The sequence below is a fragment of the Seriola aureovittata genome, chromosome 20 (genome assembly GCF_021018895.1).
Source record: "Seriola aureovittata isolate HTS-2021-v1 ecotype China chromosome 20, ASM2101889v1, whole genome shotgun sequence".
NCBI classification, from domain to species: Eukaryota; Metazoa; Chordata; class Actinopteri; order Carangiformes; family Carangidae; genus Seriola; species Seriola aureovittata.
In genome coordinates, this window is record NC_079383.1 from 8,773,578 (window position 1) to 8,793,651 (window position 20,074).

The following is a 20,074-nucleotide window of genomic DNA, read 5'->3' on the forward strand; positions in this document are numbered from 1 at the left end:
CCTGGTCAGATGACAAAACCTGTATAAATGGCTTGAGTAAATAGGAAAATACAAACCCAGTTTCCTTTTAGGTGCAAATGTTAACCCAAACAATCTAATACTGAATTATGCATCAGAGTCAGAAGTTTCAGATTTCCTGATGTATTTTCTTCTCAAGCTATATTTGCGTTCCTAAAATATAATATGGACTGAACCAAAGTGACCACATGCAATTTTAGCAGCACACCTCTCCAAATATTCCCTCCATGTCAATATTTGCCAGGCTCACGCTGAGCTACTTTTCACAAGACTGGTTCAACATGATGCATAATCTGGCTAAATTGATGTTTTTCTCCAAAGAAATGAAGAATACAGCCTTATCCCTCTGACACACCGCATGGCCATTTCCATGTTGCACAAAGTTAACAAACACTTCCACCCCGGACAGCTCAAGAGATTGTGGAAAAACATTTAGCAAGTAAAAAACAGGTGTTAGAACAGTTTCTGTGCCAGCTTACTGAAATTAGCCCTTTACTTTTTCAATCCAGAGGGTAAAGTTATGTTGAGATTTCTGTCCAGTGGCAACGTTCCTGCCAATTGACATGTTACTGTGAGCTTTATATATATATATATATATATATATATATATATATATATATATATTTTTTTTTTTTTTTTTTTTTACATATTTTAATGAAAAACTAATACCAGTAAGAATCAAAATACCTTACATGCCTAACCAATCAGAAATTACAAAATATACCTCTGGTGAGCTGCTGTTTACATTTATGATCATGTTTAGACTGTTTTTTTGTAAATACTTGTACATTTTTACTTTATTTATTGCACCTTTTATTAAAAAGAAAAATCACATACCTTATTAATAAAGACATGCAAAAAAAACACATGAAAAGACTTATTTTTGAAAAAAAAAAGTTTATTATGAAATCTCATGGTACAACTTGCCATCATTTAGTTGTTTTTGTACAAAATCCATGGGTACTGCACAACCCACGACTCACAAGGAAAAAGACTTCTGTCACTTGAGTTCTTTAGACCATGTGCTATCCATAAAAAAGAATTACTGACAAGTAACTGCTGTGTCTCTGACTGTTTGTTTACATGGATGATACAATGAATGGTACCCTGCATTGTGCAGTAATTTTAACTTAACCTGGGTCAAAGAGCATTTGTTTTGGAATGAGCATGGACTTGCAGGTGGAGGCAGTTTGCATCAAATAATCACTGAAAAGTGTGGTGAAAAAGACTTCAACTTTTACTGGCAAAACTGCAAATAATATTACAACCACGGTGGTGACAGATTACATTGTTTTGGCGTTTGACTGTTGAATAAATTAACTCTGTGTACAAGTTGGATTTGTGGGTTGATGGTTATGATACAGTATATCGGATACTAAGACTAATAATCACAATCACAGTCAAAGAGGTGATATGTTAGCCAACCCACTTGACCCTAAACTTGAGTCAGTGTTCTTTCAGTTCTAACCTCACATGTGCAAGAGCTTTCACAAAACCATTTCTTTCTTTGAAAAGATGACAAGGAGAACAGTGCCATCACCAAGAGCTATAACTGAGGGTTCAGTGGCAATCAAAGTACAGAGTACTCTTTCTTATGAGATCATGAACTCTTGCTATTTGTGTCTTAAATCTCACTACTAGGTCCAAGAGACCCAACTGTCCCCTCCTGTTCCACCTGTTGGTTCCCAACACCTTTGTATGTGAACCTGGCCTAAGAAATATATAAATGCCTTTACATTCACCCTTTGATTTTTGTATATGATAATCATGAAGGGACACTTTTAAGGAACAACTTTACACAAAGTTGTGACTGTTCCAAATGACCTGCTGATGACTATTTATGATGAAACAAAAAAATAAAACAGAAGCAGAAGTAACCTTTAAGATGTTCAGTAATAGAGATATAGAGCAACATGGTCCAGGCCTGAGAGCCTCAATCCTAGGAGGAGCTGAGAGGGGTGGCTGAGACCACAGGAGTCAGAAATGGGGTAGGGTGCATGACTAAGATCTTTATCAATTTTCTTTACATTTCAATGAGCTTTCAATGAGCTTTCAAGTTGATCTGATCTTTAGTTTCCTCTTAGTCATGAAGAGAAATATCAAGTCAGTTCCCTGTGCCATGTCAGACTCCTGTGACAACAATAAAGCCCGTCAGAACTCCCTCTAGCCTGCACACTCCCTGAGAGTTAACTCAGATAGGCCATTACTGGCATGGATATGAGGTACCCAAACTTAACACTCAACTTCACATTTGGGTGACGCAAACCTTTACGTTTAGAGTGACAGTACTCTAACATCAATGGCTCATGATTTAACAAAGGAGCCCATGTATAAAATTTTGCATTTAAAAAACGTCAAACGCCTTCAGTGCTACCTTTTTAATAACCATTACATGTGAGAAATTCTGGTTCTGATCATTTAGCAGTGCTTGCAAAGAGGATGTCAGACATATTACTTCATTTGCAGACCCAACCAATACAATAGTATTCTCCATATTAGGAGATTTGGGGATGGGTAGCAACAGTGAGTAACACACTGACATCCCTAACACTCTACTGAATCATTCCATCCTTGAAAACCGGAAAAAGAAAAGACTGCTTCAGTCTACCATTGGCTGATTCATTTCTGAAGAGAACCTGATTGGAGATAGATAAAGAAAGGTCTGGCAAGTGTATGAGAGAGTGGTGTCCTACTGGCCAGTTATGCACTGTAGGCACTGACTACTGTTTCTACAGCTCATCTCTCGCCTGCCTCATCACAAAGTTGTGTAGGCTCTCCAGGTCCCTCCCACCATGATGCTCGTCACCCTGGTCCCCCGCTCTGAAGATGATCAACGTGGGGTAACCTCGCACCTGGAAAGAGAGAACAAAACAACAGGGGATTATTCAATGTGCTTACTCAGACAAACAACAGAAAAAGGAAAGAGCTAGGGCAGGTTTTTATCTAGTTTTTATTTTGGATCGGTACCAATGCACTATTTAGTAGAGAGAGAAGTGGCACTTGAAAAAACAAGCAGGAGCGAGCTAGAGAGTGCATACAAATAAAGATAGGCACAATGAATCGTGTTTACCTCTAGAGGTAAACAAGCATTTTTCTGGATGCTTGGAGCACACACGCATAATCTGGCATCAAACTCTGTCAGCAAAAGAAAGAAGAGACTTACAAGTGGCATTCATAGATCTAGCAAATGCATCTGCTTTTGTTCTAGCCCTAGAACAGTAGGCTGTGTCAAAGCATTTCAATGTACCAGACATAATCAAAGGGCTAGTGAGGGAATATTTATTTCCTATGTGCCTGCAATGCAATAGCACTGAAGGCATATATTATTATTCTGCATACTTATTAGTGAATGCTGAGGCATTCACACTAATGTTATCCAAATCCTCTGAGCCCCGAGGCATCTATTAATATTCCTCAGGCTTATTATTATTTTTCCGGCAAATTTTGGCGCATAACTCGTCCCGCAGCTTTGAGAAAACCCCGGTAATATATAAATCAAAACGTGCGTCTTGATCCCAAAAGAGGTGCTATGACTTTTGGTGTTAAAATTCCAATTTTTCCCAAAGTTATTCCCAAAATACTGGGAATAAATAATGCATTAGGAATGCATTGGAATTTTCTTTAAAAACCCACAAAATTTCACCTTTTTACTGAGTCACCCAGCTCTCTCATACCTGCACGTAGAAATGTGATTCAAACTATAAAACGGAGGAAAACTTCTGCTCTCTCCTGTTTTTACATAACATGTAAACTTTTTAAACTATGAGCACTCAAAGAAGGAGTGGAAATCCTTCTTTCTTCAAAGTTGGAGTGACAGCGTCAGTTGGCTAGAGTGCGTGAAACAGTAAAAAATAACCTTTGTTTTTATTTTTAACTCGAGCTCACGGCCAAACCGTAAAAAGGAGACAAATAATTCTTTCTCAAAATGTAGACATAGTTGTTGGGATTCATAAAATGTAACTTTGACAGGCAGGGTCTGCACAAAATTTAAACGGGGTTGCCGAGTCCGGCAGCAATACCTGTCTCACTCTCATTGACACCTAATGTAATCGTCTTTTTTTTTTCAAAAGAATCTCACTCTGTCTTCGCACTGAGCTTACTCACTCATTTTAAGGAATATCTGAATAAAATAGAGACTGTAAGAAACTTCTGGCTTCAGTGTCTGTCATCATAATTCTCATAATTTGCAATTGTTTGAAGCCATGTAGAAGCCAAATTCTGGGCAGATTTTCACATTGCCATGGCAACGGCAGCGTCTGACCTGTGTGCGTGTGTGCTTGCCTAGCAACCAGATAACCAACTCTTCAAGCTCCGCTAGCCGCATGGTAGGTCTTAAATTACATTTAGTTAGGTCTTAAATATGTAAGTCCATTTACTGATTCCTTCATTGCTTTTGTTTTGTTTTGTTAAATGAGTGAATGAAGTTGTGATGGTCTCCGCTGAGACAGAGGAGAGGAGAAGCTACTAGCCCTCTCTCACTGTCACTTCTAGTCGCGTTGCTCTCCTCCCCAGTAATGTTAAATTTAGCACAGAAAAAAACATAATAGTGGTAATTTAAATTGTGTTTCATGGGATTTATTAACTCTCAGGGGTCCCTCTGTCCTTTTTTGACATTTTCGTCACATTTCTTTTTTGATTTGCTGATCATTTTGGCTGTGTTACAGCTGAAGGTATGGATTTCTGCAAGAAAGTGACTTATTTTTAAAATCTAATGTCAGTTACTGTTACAGGTCTATTATACACTGGTAACACATTTTGTACCCTCTAGGGCTTTTTTTAGCATACATCTCTTAAACCACTTCAGTTCTGCTCAAACCTACCAAATGTTTATTAGTTTTCAGGATTTTAACCCTTTAAATGCCCGTTTGAAGACATGTTCCCTCGTTTTATTAAAAAAAACAACACAGGATATGAGATATTTCCCACATAATACATGATGGAGGGATGTGACATTGTTTTATATCAGAGTCTTTTATATCAAGACATTTCTCAAAACCAGAATATGATCAGGGTGACTTTTGAACACTGGAAATAAATCATGTACTCATCCCGGCAGTAGCCCCTGTGGCACTCAAAATTTCCCTGGAATTTTCTAGTTATTATTATTATTCCGGAACCAAAATCACCTTTTAGGGGACTTTCCCATGCTTGAAAAGTCAGGAAAATTTGTACTTGCCTCTGGTCTGGCAAAATTTTTCGATATTTTATGGGTCTCCCACATGGGCGTGGCAAAATGGCTCAATAGTGGCTCCTATAATTTTGACCCACATCCCAGTGGTTTTACCTACATGCATGAAAATTGGTACCCATATGTATCATGACCAAACTAACAAAAAAGTCTCTGGCAGCCATAGTCTAAACCAAACGGGAAGACCAGCATTTTGAATCATATGTGAATTTTGGGCCTTTTTTGGTGGGGTCACGCACTTTAACAAACTCCTCCTAGGGAATTCCTCCGATCGACATGGTGTGCTGTGATACTCATAGCACCCCCTTGTGGAAATAGGAAGTGTCCAGTTTTATGCTTTGATATACTGCCCATAGCTGGTTGCTTGTATCTTGACCCAGACATGCTCAGGTAATGCTTAACAACTTGATGAAGCACTAAAGTCAAAACTGTGACTTTTTGTGGAATGGCCTTCCTGTGGTGGTGATCCTTCGCCATGAAAATTCAAATCACTATAACTCCGTCGCGCACGGTCCAACCAGCCCCATGGCCCATTCATACAGACCTATATGTCCATATTTAGTAATACTCATAGCACAACCTCATGGCAACATGTGACATTATGATTTTCCTTTTCTTTATTATTCCTATATTTTTGACCTGGCACGCAAAAAAAGGGTCACAAAATATTTTGTTGAAGATGCTGATGATCCTTGATTGGCAATTTTAACGTTTCACTTAGCATGCAGTGAGTTAACTATGAACCAGGAAGTGGCTTTATTATTCAAATTTCAAGATCATTGGTGGTTTATCCTCATCTTCTGACAGGAGCAATGCTACCCTGAAGAGCATTTGCATTTTTGTCAAAGGCGTGGTGAAATTTCAATCATTTGCCATGGAAATTCTAATCGCGCTCATTCCAAACTTCCCCCAACCCTTATAGGTTTGACAAGTGTCCCACCCTGAACACACATCCATGATCATATTTGGGTATAGTCATAGCGCCACCTCATGGTAATATGCAGAATTTTGAAAAAGGAAGTGGTTATAAATCTGACATACTTTGTCCAATCTTCTCCAAAAGTGGTTCCAGTATGCAGCACACCTACATGATGCATCCCTGCTAAAATGGTGAGTTTATGCTGAATGGTGTGGAATCCGTGGAACATTACATTTTGATGTAAAATTCAATGTGCAATTTTGGCACCTTTTTTGCCATTTGGGGGTCACGTACTTTAACAAACTCCTACTAGGGAATTCATCCGATCGACATGTGGATCCCGTTCATCGCTGCTTGCAGCTTTAATTCTTCTTATTTTTCTTCTGTGACACCTAACTACTCCTTCATACCTTGTGCTACATAAACTGTTAAACTATCAAAACATTCGGCCTCTTCAGGAGATGTATCCTTTCTTTCAACTTTTTGATAATATTCATCATTTCTGAATTAATAAACTTTTTCTGCAATATTTTAACATCGTTAGTAAATGGAGACGATGTTCAAATCCTTCAAAACTTCAGTGTCTTGAAATTCAACTACTTGAGGATATTTTCAGCTACAGACTTTGTCCAAACGTTAAACTTTTCACAACACTTCCAGCTGTGAAGCAATTATTTTGCCTATTGATGACTTCAACTAAAGTTTCTACTGTTTAGGATGGATTTTATCTTTCAACATCATTACTTCACATTTTTAGGGCAATTTATTCCTACTTCCACCTTTGCCAGTAAATAATTTGACTTTTAACTGTTTCAAAAACATGTTTCAGTTCTCAACTTTTGCAGCTAATGGACTTCAGCTCTAATTTTTCGAAGCACTGTACTTCGCTTAATATGACCTGCTTCCTCAACTATTTTAGCATTGTGTCATTAATCCCTTTCAGGTGTGACATTACAAGTTTTGATTGTACATTTGGTCTTTTTCAGGTTTTTTTTCCAGCCAATTTAGGCCATTTAGCTTTCAAATTTCTTTCTGTTTTGTATATTGTGTACATTTTTGTAGAGTTTTATGCTGTTTCTAACAACAATTTAGGCCTTTTTCAGCCATTTCATACCATTCAACGTCTAGCTTACAGATTCTCCTTTTTGTCTTCAGCCATTGCTTGAGCTACTTTAGCATTACTTCAGCAATTGCTCAAACTACTTTAGCATTGCATCAGCAGTTGCTCTTATTCAGCTCTCAGGATTCACATGCATTTTCAGTAGGAAATGCATTTTCTAATTATTATTCTTATACATAACTACTCCTTCATACTTTGTCCTACAAAACCGTTCAACTATCAAAACATTCGGCTTTTTCTATAGATTATCGGATAAATTCAACTTTTTAATATCATTTATAATTTTTGAAATATTAAGCTTTTTCTGCTTTTTTTGGCCATTCAAATTAATGAAGACCATGTTCAAATCCTTGAAAGCTTCAGCCTTTTTGAACTTTAACTACTTCAGCATACTTTCAGCTACAGACTTCATTCAAACTTTAAACTGTTCAGGTGTATGCTCAGGCTTCAAAGAGCCTAACTACAATTAATTGGTTGATTTCGTTGCTGTTCTCACCTGGGAACTGATACGTCTGGTGTACATACCAGGCCTGGCATCAGTCACAAGCCATTAAAGTTCATTGTAAGGACATGCAGAGTTACCGACCCAAAACTGACACTTTGTTACTCTTCCCACCATCAAACTATCAAATTGATAGGAAATAGAGACAAAGGACCATTCTCACAAACAGACCATGCTTTTAGCATGTCAGAGAGACACAGAACCAGACCACGGGCCAAAGGGTCAGCTCCACAGGATCAACGAATGGACACCAGGCAACTGGAGAATATAGGCAAAATCTCCAGTTTGTAACAATAAGACTCTGTCAAATGACATTTGATTCTTTTTTTTTTTATATAAGTAGGACAAGTGACACCAAAAGGACTGATTATCACTAAGGTGTGAATCCTGGCCTCTCTGTGCCATGCATGGACACACACACCACACATACCAACCTCCCTTCCTCTGTCCCTCTCCAGATAAGAGTCATAAACTACAACCAGCATTCCAATCCTGGGTAGTGGACATACATATACACACATACACACACACACACACACACACACACACACACACACACACACACACACACACACACACACACACACACACACACACACACATATATATACACACATACATACATATACATATGTATGTGTGTATATACATATACATATGTATGTGTGTATATATATATATATATATATATATATATATATATATATATATATATATATATATATATATATATATATATATATATATATATATATACATACATACACACACACACACACACATATATATACACATATAAATATACACACATACATACATACATACATATATATAAATATAAATAAACACACACATATATATATATATATATATATATATATATATATAGCCTTCAGCCAACAGGTTCCTGTCTTGTGGAACCAGTTCCCAGTTTGGTTTGGGAGGAAGGCGCCCTCCTTTAAGATTGGGCTTAAATTTGTCCACTTTATATAAAGCTTTTAGTTAGGGCTGGCTCAACCCTTAGTTGTGCTGCTATAGGCCTAGAGTGCTGGGGGAACCCCTATGACACACTTAGTACTTCTCTCTTCTTCTATCTCCCCATGCATTTATATTGCACTACTGCACGTCATTAACTTTGTGTCTTCTCTTCTTTGGACTTCTTTGCAGCACATTTCATGATCAACATTTTAGCGTTCACACATTTTTTCGTTGGAGAATCAAGGTTATAAATGGGACACATACTTTGATCTGCACGGAGCAATGGTATTCTTGAAGATGGGAAAATATAGTAAAGTTTGGAGTGTTTCTTCCTTTGCCAGCCACTTTGCGTCCACATTTTTTGAAAACTGAATATTTGTCCTTGAAGAAAACCCCATGTTAGTTTTTGGGATATCCAAAGTATTCCCACGCTGCTGATTTTAATTAAATTTTTAGGGCAAGGACATTGGTGAGAGCAGTCTTGCATTTCTCTGTCATTTTAGTAAGACATCCACATACTTACAGAGTACTTGTTGCAGAGTGTGCGCTCAACAGTGCAGTCCACTTTGGCTATCTTGACATCAGTGAGGCCGGGAAACTCTTTCTTGGAAAGATCTTCCCATGTCGGAGCGAGGTTCTTACAGTGGCCGCACCTAGAGAGCAGGATAACACCGAACTCAAACTCTTATGTAGGCACACGAAGAATCATATAAGAAGTCATTCAGGTCAACTCTGTGGCACATTGATTGAGCAATTAAATTCAACTTATATATTAATATCTGTGTGATTTAAATGTCACTTATTCCAAAAAATGCTTACCATGGAGCATAGAATTTAATGAAGGTGAAGCCCTTGGCCACTGACTCATCAAAATTGTCCTCTGTCAGCACCAACACGCTGGACTGTAGACAGGAAAGGAATAGAAACTCTGATATTAAGCTGCTTAAGCTGCTCCTATACAAAATGTAGATAAACTCTTAACAGTTTGGGTGGTGGATCTACTTTTTTTGGTACCCATTGATGTTCACATTAAAATCTTTACATGTGTTTGATTAAATGGCAAATATGAAACAGTGTGACAGACTTTATTAGGGTAGTCACAGTGGAGGACTAAGCTAACAAGCAGAGGGTAGGGTTCCCAGATACAGTTACAGTCACAATTTTTGCAAATATTACCTTACCAAAATGCTAGTTCAGACGCACATAGTGAAGTTCATAGATGTATACTTATTTATAAGACATCAAGAGCTATTCTGTAACATTTTTAAGCAGCTTCTCATGCAAATCGGACTCCCACTGAAGGTACCAATGTATGGGCTGTAGCTTGCTTTAATATCAGCATTCAATCAGCGATAAACTGTGTAAAATGTCACCACTGAGTACATCAATAATTGCCTTATTTTGAATTTATGAACACCTGCTTAACCAGCATTGCAGCCATCTGTAGATCCATGGTGCCAGCTAAAAGATTCCATGTAAATGCATCACCAAAAACCAGGAAATACACATAGAGAACATGAAAATCGTTCTTGTGTATGTTTTTTCACACCCACCTTAACCTCTGCTTTTTCTGGCTCATCAGTGGGCAACTCGTTTGGTTTTTGTTCTTCCCTTGGTTCCTGCTCTTCAGCGATGGCAGCCTTAAGCTGGTTGTCAACAAAGTCTTTGAAAGAGTCTAGGTCTCTTTTTCCTTTGTACTGTTCTGTCTACAAATACACACACACACACACACACACACACACACACACACACACACACACACAACACACACACACACACACACACACACACACACACACACACACACACACAATCTGTGGAAGCTATTAATAATAACAACAAAGTGACAAAGCCAATCAATCATAGTTTTCTGTGTCGCAACAACGTGTAGTTCGGCCCCATAAATCAATGTGGGGTATTTGCTACACCACACCTACAGCGACAATTATATGCATAAGTCTTTAAAACACATAGCAAAACCAAATGCCGTAGTTTTGGCTGAAGCAAAATGTTGATTGATCATTATCAAATCTTTAGTGACAGCCATGTAAACATACATCATGGCTGTGTCATTAACATGCTAGTTTTCCCATATATACTGACTAATGTCTTTAGTAATCCCATTATGATGAAATGTCATGGAAGATTGCAGTAAATCTTACCTCTAAGTCTGACCTGCTGCCACTGTGACATGATAGTCACAGTGGCAGCAGGTCAGACGGAGGCAGGCCACAGTTCAAGTCAAAGGGCTGTGCATGCAGAGCTCATTTAAGAATGAAGAGTTACCACTCGTCCAAAACTTCCATACCTTCTGTCCATTGTTGAAGAAGAGCAGTGTGGGATACCCCCGTACACCGTTGTCAGAACACACCTCATAGTACTGTGTACAGTCCACCTAGGCCATAAATGCATAAACATCGTTATTAAACTATGATACATAAATGCAAACACTCACCCTGCAAATTTGCTCAAAAAGTGCTTGTTTAAGAACCCAGAATACAATGAGGTGGCTTTTCATATGACCAGCATTCTGTTCTGACAAACAAAGAACTGGAAAGAAATACTGGTGTTTAATTTAAAGTTACTTGCAATGAAAAAGTAAATGGAGCACTGTTATTTCAAAACTCTTTCAAGACCCTTACAAAAGGCAGCTGATATTGTTAAAACAGACAGCAAACCTTTTTTTGTGGAGAAGGTAGCCATTATTATTAACACAACTACTTTGGTAGTTGCCCTGATTTTACCCATGTCACAGTATATGGTGCTTGATTGTTTTAATATCCGACTAATTATTTAGTATTTGTAGCAAGAACCTGTCAATCTGTACATAATCTGAATGACCCACTTTTCCAATCTTGATGTCATCAGATTGCTCAAAGGTGGTAGCCAGCTGTTCCCAGGTTGGGGCCATGGCTTTGCAGTGGCCGCACCACGGGGCAAAGAACTTAACAAAATGAGAACCTGAAAAAAGAAGAGAAAAGGATGAGAAAAATAAATTGCAGATAAATGGCAAGGAAATTGAACACAAATGCAAAACAAAGAAGAATATAAAGTAATACAATAAGTACATTTAAAGTAAAATGCCTTTCTTTGTGTACCCATTTCTATGTGACATTATACACCTCTTACCCTGAGGTTTTACTCAACCAATTACACAATGTTTATTGCAGCTCTGTTGCCAAGATTTGAAGGTGGGACCTATAAACACCGTTGCCTATGTCATATCCTGCATTTTTTTGTCTCCAAACATGAATAATTTATTTTTCTTCAAAACCAAAACATTCAACTTCAGCAGAGCTTAAAGAACATAATTTCACGGAGACAATTAGTCGTCTGAAAATACAGAAACATATTGCGTTGAGGGGTGTTGCAGATTGTGGTTCAGGTTCTTGTGTTGAACTGTCGGTTATGTAAATCAAGGCAAGGAGTTTTCATTCTCTAACAAAGGACCCAGAATCACAACCTGAAAACCTGCCTGGAAACTTAAAGTATGTTTAAAAAAAAAGACAAAACAGAAACAGTTTATCTGTTAAGGCAGGATACAGCTGTGTAAATACACAAGATGAATTTACCTACTAATTTGCCTAACTTAGCTGTTACAACACTATTTTCATGAAGCATTTAACAGCATATTTCATATTACATCTCTACCTTTGGCTATATGGGCCTTAAAGTTGAGAGCAGTGAGGTCATACATGCCCTGTTTGGGCTCTGGGGCTTTGGGAGGCACTAGTTCACTCTCCGGTTCCTGGAGGGCACACATGAACAAGCATCTATGAACAACACTGTTCTTACATTTTACGTGTTACTGGTTTATAAACTTGTTGGTGTTAATCAAATGGACAATATTCACCGAAGGCTCCTCCTGGACTGTCTTAAGCATCCAGGTCTCCAAGGAATGCAGATCTCTGGGCCCCTGGTACTTAACTGCCTCCTGGTCTGGCTTAAACAATTTCAGACTACACATAACACAAAAAACATTTTGAATTGAGAGAACTGTAGCATGGCATAGTTATGATTCAGGTCTTAAGTTAATAATTTCAACATATAGGACCTGGTAGTGTTTTTTTTAAAGAAATTCTGTAAATTATTACCCAAGTGACTGCTGTGTTTGCATGTAGAGTACACAGTGAGCAATAGCCAAGATTTAAGAGGATGTCATTAAGATACTGGCAGAATATTCAACTTTATGCAAGTCAATGTATCACTTCTCTGTCAATCAGTGATGAAAATGAATGTTTACATGTATGAGTTGTTTTTCTCCTATATGTCATGGCTAGTGTATAATTTTTCATGATTTTCAGTTTGTTAGTTGGCCTAAAAATTCAAAATGTCCAAGCTGACCTCATCCATGCCAATGAATTGATATGAACTGATTAACTACCTCAGTTGATGTGACTCTTGTACTTACGTAGGGTACCCTCTAACCCCATGGACATTGGAGCAGAATTTGGTATCCTGGACGCAGTCTACTTTTACCACATAAACAGGGGGTTCGTCCATGCTGTTGTATTTGTCTGCCATTTCATTCCATGTAGGCTGCAATCTCTGACAATGGCCGCACCTGGATACAACAGTGGTGACAACAGTGCATTCAGAAAGTATTTGGACAGCTTTAACTTTTTCTCATTTTGTTATGATACAGCTTTATGCTAAAATCATTTTTAGCATAGCAAGTTTTTTTTTCACCTCATCAATCTAAACTCAATACCACATAATAAAGTGAAAGCAGACATTTGGCAAATTCATTAAAAAGGAAAACCTGAAATATCACATTGACATACTGTAGACCCTCTACTAATCAGTACTTCATTGAAGCAACTTTGTTGGTGATTACTGCCTGCAGTTTTCTTGAGTATGACACGACAAGCTTTGTACACCTGGTTTTGGGAATTTTCTGCCATTCTGTTCAGTCCAGTCAGGGATCTGGCTGGACCACTCAACAACATTCACAGAGATCTCCATAGGCCTCTCCTGTGTTGTTCTGGCTGTGTGTGTAGAATCACTGTCCTGATGGAAAGCAAAGCTTAGGCCGAGTCTGAGGTCCTGAGCACTTTGGGCCAGGTTTTCATTAAATATCAGTCTTTCCTCTACAGTCATTTAGCAGTGGCGGCCCGCCACGCCTTCAAATCTCTTTTTTTTTTTTTTTTTTTTTTATTGTCGCAAATTCACCACCGCAACATCTCTCCACCTTCACAGCACAGCCTGTGTGATGATGAGCGCAACAGCGGGGGGAGGGGAGGAGAGGGGAGGGAGGGAGTGGTGTGGTTGGGGGATCCTACGCCGAGAGCGCGGCCTTGAAAGTGACATCACGTCAGGCACCAGGTGAGAGTCAGAAGTGTAGTCGTGAGGAATAAGGCAGCAAATCACCGGAGAAAAGGTAGACTTATTAGCCAACTCAGTGACGCTAACTTGGGTAAACTAATTGATAGCATTAAGCTAATATCTACACTTCATTATGTATTAACTGCTGACTGCATTTTCAGATGAGCTTGTTCAGATACTTCTCTAAGAAGAGAAAGACAACAGATGAAGAAGACGCTAGTCAGGTAGCCTATCATAAGCCTTTTACTGACTCGTAAATGATGATGGTTAGGTAAAAAACAGTATTTTAATGTTCACACTTGTAATCAGATGTGATGTGAGTGTAAACTATATAACGCTGTTAGCGTTACGTTACTCACACTTTTAATGTAATCTTATTAGACAAGTAATATTAGACAGGGAGGAGTTGTTAAACAAAGTGGAGGAGAGCAGAGCACAGCAGCGGGAGAGCTGGGTGAAGGTGCAGGAGAGAGAGAGATGAGCCTGGGTGCAAACTTTGCCACTGAGCCCAGAGTTGCCATCGGTTCTTGGGGACCTCCGTTGCCAAGGCCTTTCTTCGCTGCTCAGATTGGCTGGCAGGCAGCTCTAGGAAGTCTGAGGAGTCAAACTTTATGTAGAAGCACAACCTAGTGGCCTGTGTACAGCAAGGTTTGTACAAAACCTCCGTGTGGAGTTCTGTGTTAATTAGATACACCTATGTAAAGATACATCATCACTATCTTTGTATGAGTACAGGTTTGTCCTTTATAACTTAAGTATTTTTGTAGTATAAAGTATAAAATCTCTTTTAAGAACTTGTGCTAATTTTAGGACATTTATGATACACTTAAAGTTTCGTGCAAATCACACTTACAGCTTACTTTGGAAAAAATATAATTTCTTTTGCATATTTCACAATTTTCCCAAGAAAACAAAATCCTTTGTGGAAATGTACATGACATTCAGCTAAATTTAGGGAATGCAAACACATAAGCCTTTGAATGTAAGATTTTTGTAAGCACCGTCTGTAGATGATGTACACCAATGTCTCAAGAACTTGATAAACGGCCTTTTGACTCGAACCCTTAACAATAATGAAAACAAAGACAACAGGGTTTCAGAAGTTAAGCTGCTTGGACCCCTAAAAATCTGAGCAATTGCAATAGGGTTCCTGGTAGTCCCTCCGGAAAGTTGCAATCGCAATAATTAATGCAAATTCAACCAACCCCTGTGATCACCAACTTTTCTGCAAATTTGATCAAAAATCATCATAGTTTGCTACAAGTTCAACCAATCATACCAGTCACTGCAAATTACCTTGAAGTACGTCACCAAACTTACTTCCTTGTTTCTGGCTTTGAAGCATGTTCTGAAGCTGCAGACATATGTGACATAAACGTCTCACATTTACCAACAAAAATTACTGTTGAAGACTGTGTAAAGCAGTTCCCCGGTGTTTTGCATAAAAGCAGGGCTAAATTGGTTTGTACCACGTGCAACATTGTGGTGGAACCACAGGTGTAGAGCTGCCAGAGTGCACCAGAACGACGCTCTGCTACTTTTATCTCCAGGTGAAATAAAACATCTACAGTTCACATAATCTGGTTGATTATTATATACATTTTATTATGAGAAATGGTCTTCAACTAGTAGGCTAAAAAATGAATGCTAGAACAAGTATTGTGAGAAGTACCCTTATGTATGTAAAACAAACAAGCTACACACGAAAGAGGGATGCATATGATTAGCAGTAATCTAAACAATTACAATTACAAACACCTTACGTGTTTACACATTTGTAAACGGGTCGCCAGCAACCTGTTTTTAATAGGTTGGAAGACCTAAGCTACTTCTCTATCCCATAAAGTTGCACTGGGAAAGAAACTGATAAAATGGTGGAGGTGGAGTGGGGGTGGTGGTCTCATCAATCTGTCCATTAAAAGGTGTGGAAGTTGGGAGTCTCTCACACAACTAAATAAAACTCAAAACACAAACGTGCCATTCACACACACAGATAACATACAAGGCCACGTTATTTGTACACAAGCAGCAATTCGCGGGTTCTAACCATTCTTCGCTCAACTGAGAGAAGCAGCAGAATATTAGCTACTTAATGCTTTGGTAGACCTACTCACTTTAACAACCTGGAGATATCTACCAAGTTTTACGATGATCAAACAAATTGTTAATGAGTTATGGCCAATATTAGTATTAATATAAGTGGAACTGGTTGTACTTTCTCGGCATTGCATTCTGGCTGGAGTTTTTATAGCTGTGCTTGCCACAGTGGACGGATTTCTGTTTACTGTCAGAGAATTTATTCATTGCTATTGGGATATTCAGAGAATTTAAAGAAATATAACAGGAAGTGATTCTGAAACAGATTGGGTACTCCAGCATTCTAGTGTATTGTTTGATTTCCGAATGTTAATCAAACATCAAGTAACACACAAATTCCACGTTAAAAGATGCCAGTAGCCTCAGAGCTACTCAGTGATTTAAATTGTTAATAAGTAAAGATGAAAAGACAGAAAACATTCTTTCATTCATCATTCACTGGTGATGAAGTGCCCTGCACTGGACTTATTCTCATTGGTACAAGTTGCCTTCGATTTTTAATGAATTGTTATTATGATTTTTAATGTAGTGACAATTTTTGCAATTTGTATTTTCTCCCACAGTTTCATTGCAAAAAACATCTAAAAACATTGCAACATTCATTGCAATTTTTAAGAGAGGCAACCACAAAGTCAGGTATTTTAGATGGCAACAATCCCCAAAAAAAGAACAGAAACAAAAAAGCCTGCGAAATCCTGGAGGAACTGATAAAGGAACAAGTTTCCTACTAGTCTGCTCAGAAAGACACATGGAGCTTTAATTTCATATAATGTTTCAGACATAAGTAAGAATAACTGTCACCATGCATATTACTCCCTAATGAATACAGACACAAATAATGTGCATCCATGTCATTGGGAAAAGAAAGGTCAGAAACTCAAGCTGAAACCTGTTGATAATGATGCTTTGTTGCCGTAGTAGGCTATTTAGTGCAAATGTAGAATACGCAGAAAAGCCCTATGTGCAACTCTAAGGTTACATAATCCATTATAAGAATACCATTCAGGGTATTAGACAAACGTTTGGTAAAAGAGACACCTAACCTGAGGGAGACCCGTGACCCTGGAGTTCCGTGGACCCCACTTTTAGAACTGCTGTAAACACTGGTCAATCAGTAAGTGCCACGTAAGCTTCCCAAACTACAACTTGGAACGGTGACTGATTATTTTCGTCAATTGCAGTGAATAAGCATAGCGCAACAAACTGCATTGTATTGTTTCAGACCCCGCTGAACATTCACTACAAAGTTTTCAATTAAATTCCAACAGATAGCGAACTGTTAGCACCGAGGAGCGAACTGTTAGCCCCGAGGCCCCTAGTGTGCTTCAATCCGTTAAAATAGTTGACTAGCAAATCATTTGGCTATGCTAGTTAGCTGCTAAGCTAACCACACGTTTACCAAAAGGGGCCGTGTAAGCAACTAGCTTGCATGCTAACGTTGGCTAATGTACCACTTAACTTTAACTATAACTGGCAGACCTTTCCATTTTCTGTGCATGTGGGATATATTAAAGAAAGCCTGATGTTAATGTCAATTCATTTCTTCAACGTCGTCTGGAAAAACTTAGTAACCTTTACTTACCATGGGGCGTAAAACATGACAAAGTGGGGTGCGGTAGGCACAGCTTCGTTGAACATCTCCACTGTGTATAAGTGCTTGGCATGCTCATCTTCTTCTGCAACGGCGTCGCAAAAGACACTGGCAAAAAGCAGCGAAAAAATATAAATACCACACAAGATAATGGATGTGTAATTCAGTGCTGGAGCCATTGTGAATCTCTCTCGGTGGCTTAAGTGTCCCTGCTGGTGTACTGTGAAAAGACTGACTTTCAGAGTGCACGCCCCCTGGCAGGCTGAATTGAAAGGAATGTGAACTCTGGATGGGACACATACATATGGAGATTCTTGTAGTTCCAGATGGATATGTAATCAGGACGTTTTGTAGATCTGTGGCAGACTGCAAGCGCGTTGCAACTCTATCCAACCAGACAGGTTCAAACAAGAGTCAGTCTTTGATGAAGTATGGAAGCCTATTAGGTAAAACCTCACTGGAGGGGAAATAATGCATACATATTACTAAGTAAAGAAGATACAGTTAATTAATCCTACAAGAATGTATGCATGCGTGTGTTTGTCCCGGAGATTTATTGCCACATGAGGGACTAAAAAAGTTACTGGGTATTTATTTAATGATCTCTGTGGACAGTCATATTGATTTTTGTGTTGATTATTTGAAGTATCCAATTCAGTGTTACTCATTCCAATGAGACAGTAATAACAAAGAGGTTAGGAGATCAAATATTTCCATGGGGAAAGATTTTTACTTTAAACCTGATTACCAAAATCATAAAGTTATAGCACCAGCAACATTGTCTAGTCCATTGTGACCATGATTTGATCATGTCAAGAGAAAATAGGGATACTGATTATCTGAACATAGGTTATTTCAGAAACAGCCACTCCAGGGTCAACACATGGAATGCATTTTTGTTAGTGCCAACCAGTCAGAATTTCAAAACATTACCTAACAATACCTAACTTTGAATATATTCTGATACCATTAGAATGTCATTTTTTTCATTCTGCTGTTAAAACAAAGCATTAGTTGTGTTTGTTGCCACTGATAATAGATAATGTACCAGTTGGGGCTGTCAATATTCAAAATTTTCAGTCATAGCCATGCTACATCCCTACATCCCCATTTGTAGTATGGATAAACCTATGTAACTATTCAAAGACACATAGACTACACTAGGTTAACACATTATATTTAAGATGATGTTTGTAAAATAAGAAATATGTGAAATATCACTTTAATAGTTAAAGGAAAATCAATCAATCAATCAGTCTTACTTTCTCAGTGTGAAAAAAACATCATCAGGATGTAATTTGAGACATCTGGGATAATTTGTTCACCTCTGGTAGGGTAACAAAAATGCTAAACACATAAGTCTATCTACCTAGAACAAACTGGCCACTTATATAATACCTAAATTTGAAATCGATGAAATATCATGAAAATAGATTCTAGATTAAGAGAACACTAAGGTAACATTTTACTTTAACTGTAAAAATATGGGCACTACAGGTCAGGTCTCACATCACTTCTGGTTCACTTAACAGATTGACAGTTGGCCTTTACTAATGGTCAAATATGAGTCAGAGTTACCACTTCATCATAACTAGGCTATAGAACATTTTTAGGCCAATACAATCAATCCAATTTTTTACATTCGATAAATAGTGTCTCTTTTGGGGGCTGTAGCCTTGTGTAATGGCAACTGTGAATATAAATTATGCGTCTATTCCCACAACGGAGTGTGTTTGTGTGTGTGTTCCCAGAGTCACAAGTACCTGCTTTCTCTTTAATCATACCTCCTTTTCCTTTCATCTGGATAACACTATTCCAGACTGTCAAAGGTCTTTCATAAAACCAAACCCTCTTGAATGTCTATATACTAAAAGTGGGTAAAAAATTAACCTAACCTAACATGCAGAACCAGTGTTTGAAGTTTTATATATATAGATTTATAGATGTGTATCTATATCTATATATAAAATTACTGGTTGAGGTCTTTATGAAATGCTCTGTGTATAGATGAGTGTGATGAGTGTGCATGTCATGCCTTTGAGGCAGCTTGTGTCAGGTGATGCCCTGCTGTTCCCTGGACAGCCATTAAAATTCCACTGTTATAGACACATGCACGCACACACACATGCACAAGCACACACACATTGTTTTGCCCACAGGGAGCACAGGCATTCAGAGGAGAAGCAATGTACTTGTAAGAGACTCACTCACAGAGGGAGATGATGCTACACTGACCCTAAGGCTGAGAAGAGACGTTCTTTAACCTCTGGCTGTACAGTTTTGAAGAACTTCATGAAATGTTCTACCTTTTGACTGTAGCCTCACTTACAGAGTGC

General features: G+C 38.3%; 1 protein-coding gene across 1 annotated transcript; it reads right to left on the minus strand.

Moving 5' to 3' along the window:
- Positions 1-895: 895 nt before the first annotated feature.
- On the minus strand, positions 896-17,970 carry txndc5 (thioredoxin domain containing 5). The gene is made up of 10 exons (XM_056364244.1): positions 17,730-17,970; positions 13,137-13,289; positions 12,579-12,684; positions 12,377-12,473; positions 11,571-11,686; positions 11,034-11,120; positions 10,279-10,431; positions 9,545-9,627; positions 9,249-9,378; positions 896-2,870 (listed from the first exon to the last, which is right to left on the minus strand). The coding sequence occupies exons 1-10, from the start codon at positions 17,915-17,917 to the stop codon at positions 2,748-2,750; spliced, it is 1,236 nt and encodes a 411-aa protein (XP_056220219.1). The 5' UTR covers positions 17,918-17,970; the 3' UTR covers positions 896-2,747.
- Positions 17,971-20,074: the final 2,104 nt, after the last annotated feature.

Coding starts and splice junctions, on each gene's coding strand:
- txndc5 (XM_056364244.1), bottom strand. CDS start 17,917: ATGGCTCCAGCACTGAATTACACATCCATTATCTTGTGTGGTATTTAT. Junction 10,432..11,033: donor TCTTCAACAATGGACAGAAG/GTATGGAAGTTT, acceptor GTGTATTTGTAG/ACAGAACAGTACAAAGGAAA. Junction 9,628..10,278: donor CAGAAAAAGCAGAGGTTAAG/GTGGGTGTGAAA, acceptor TCCTGTCTACAG/TCCAGCGTGTTGGTGCTGAC.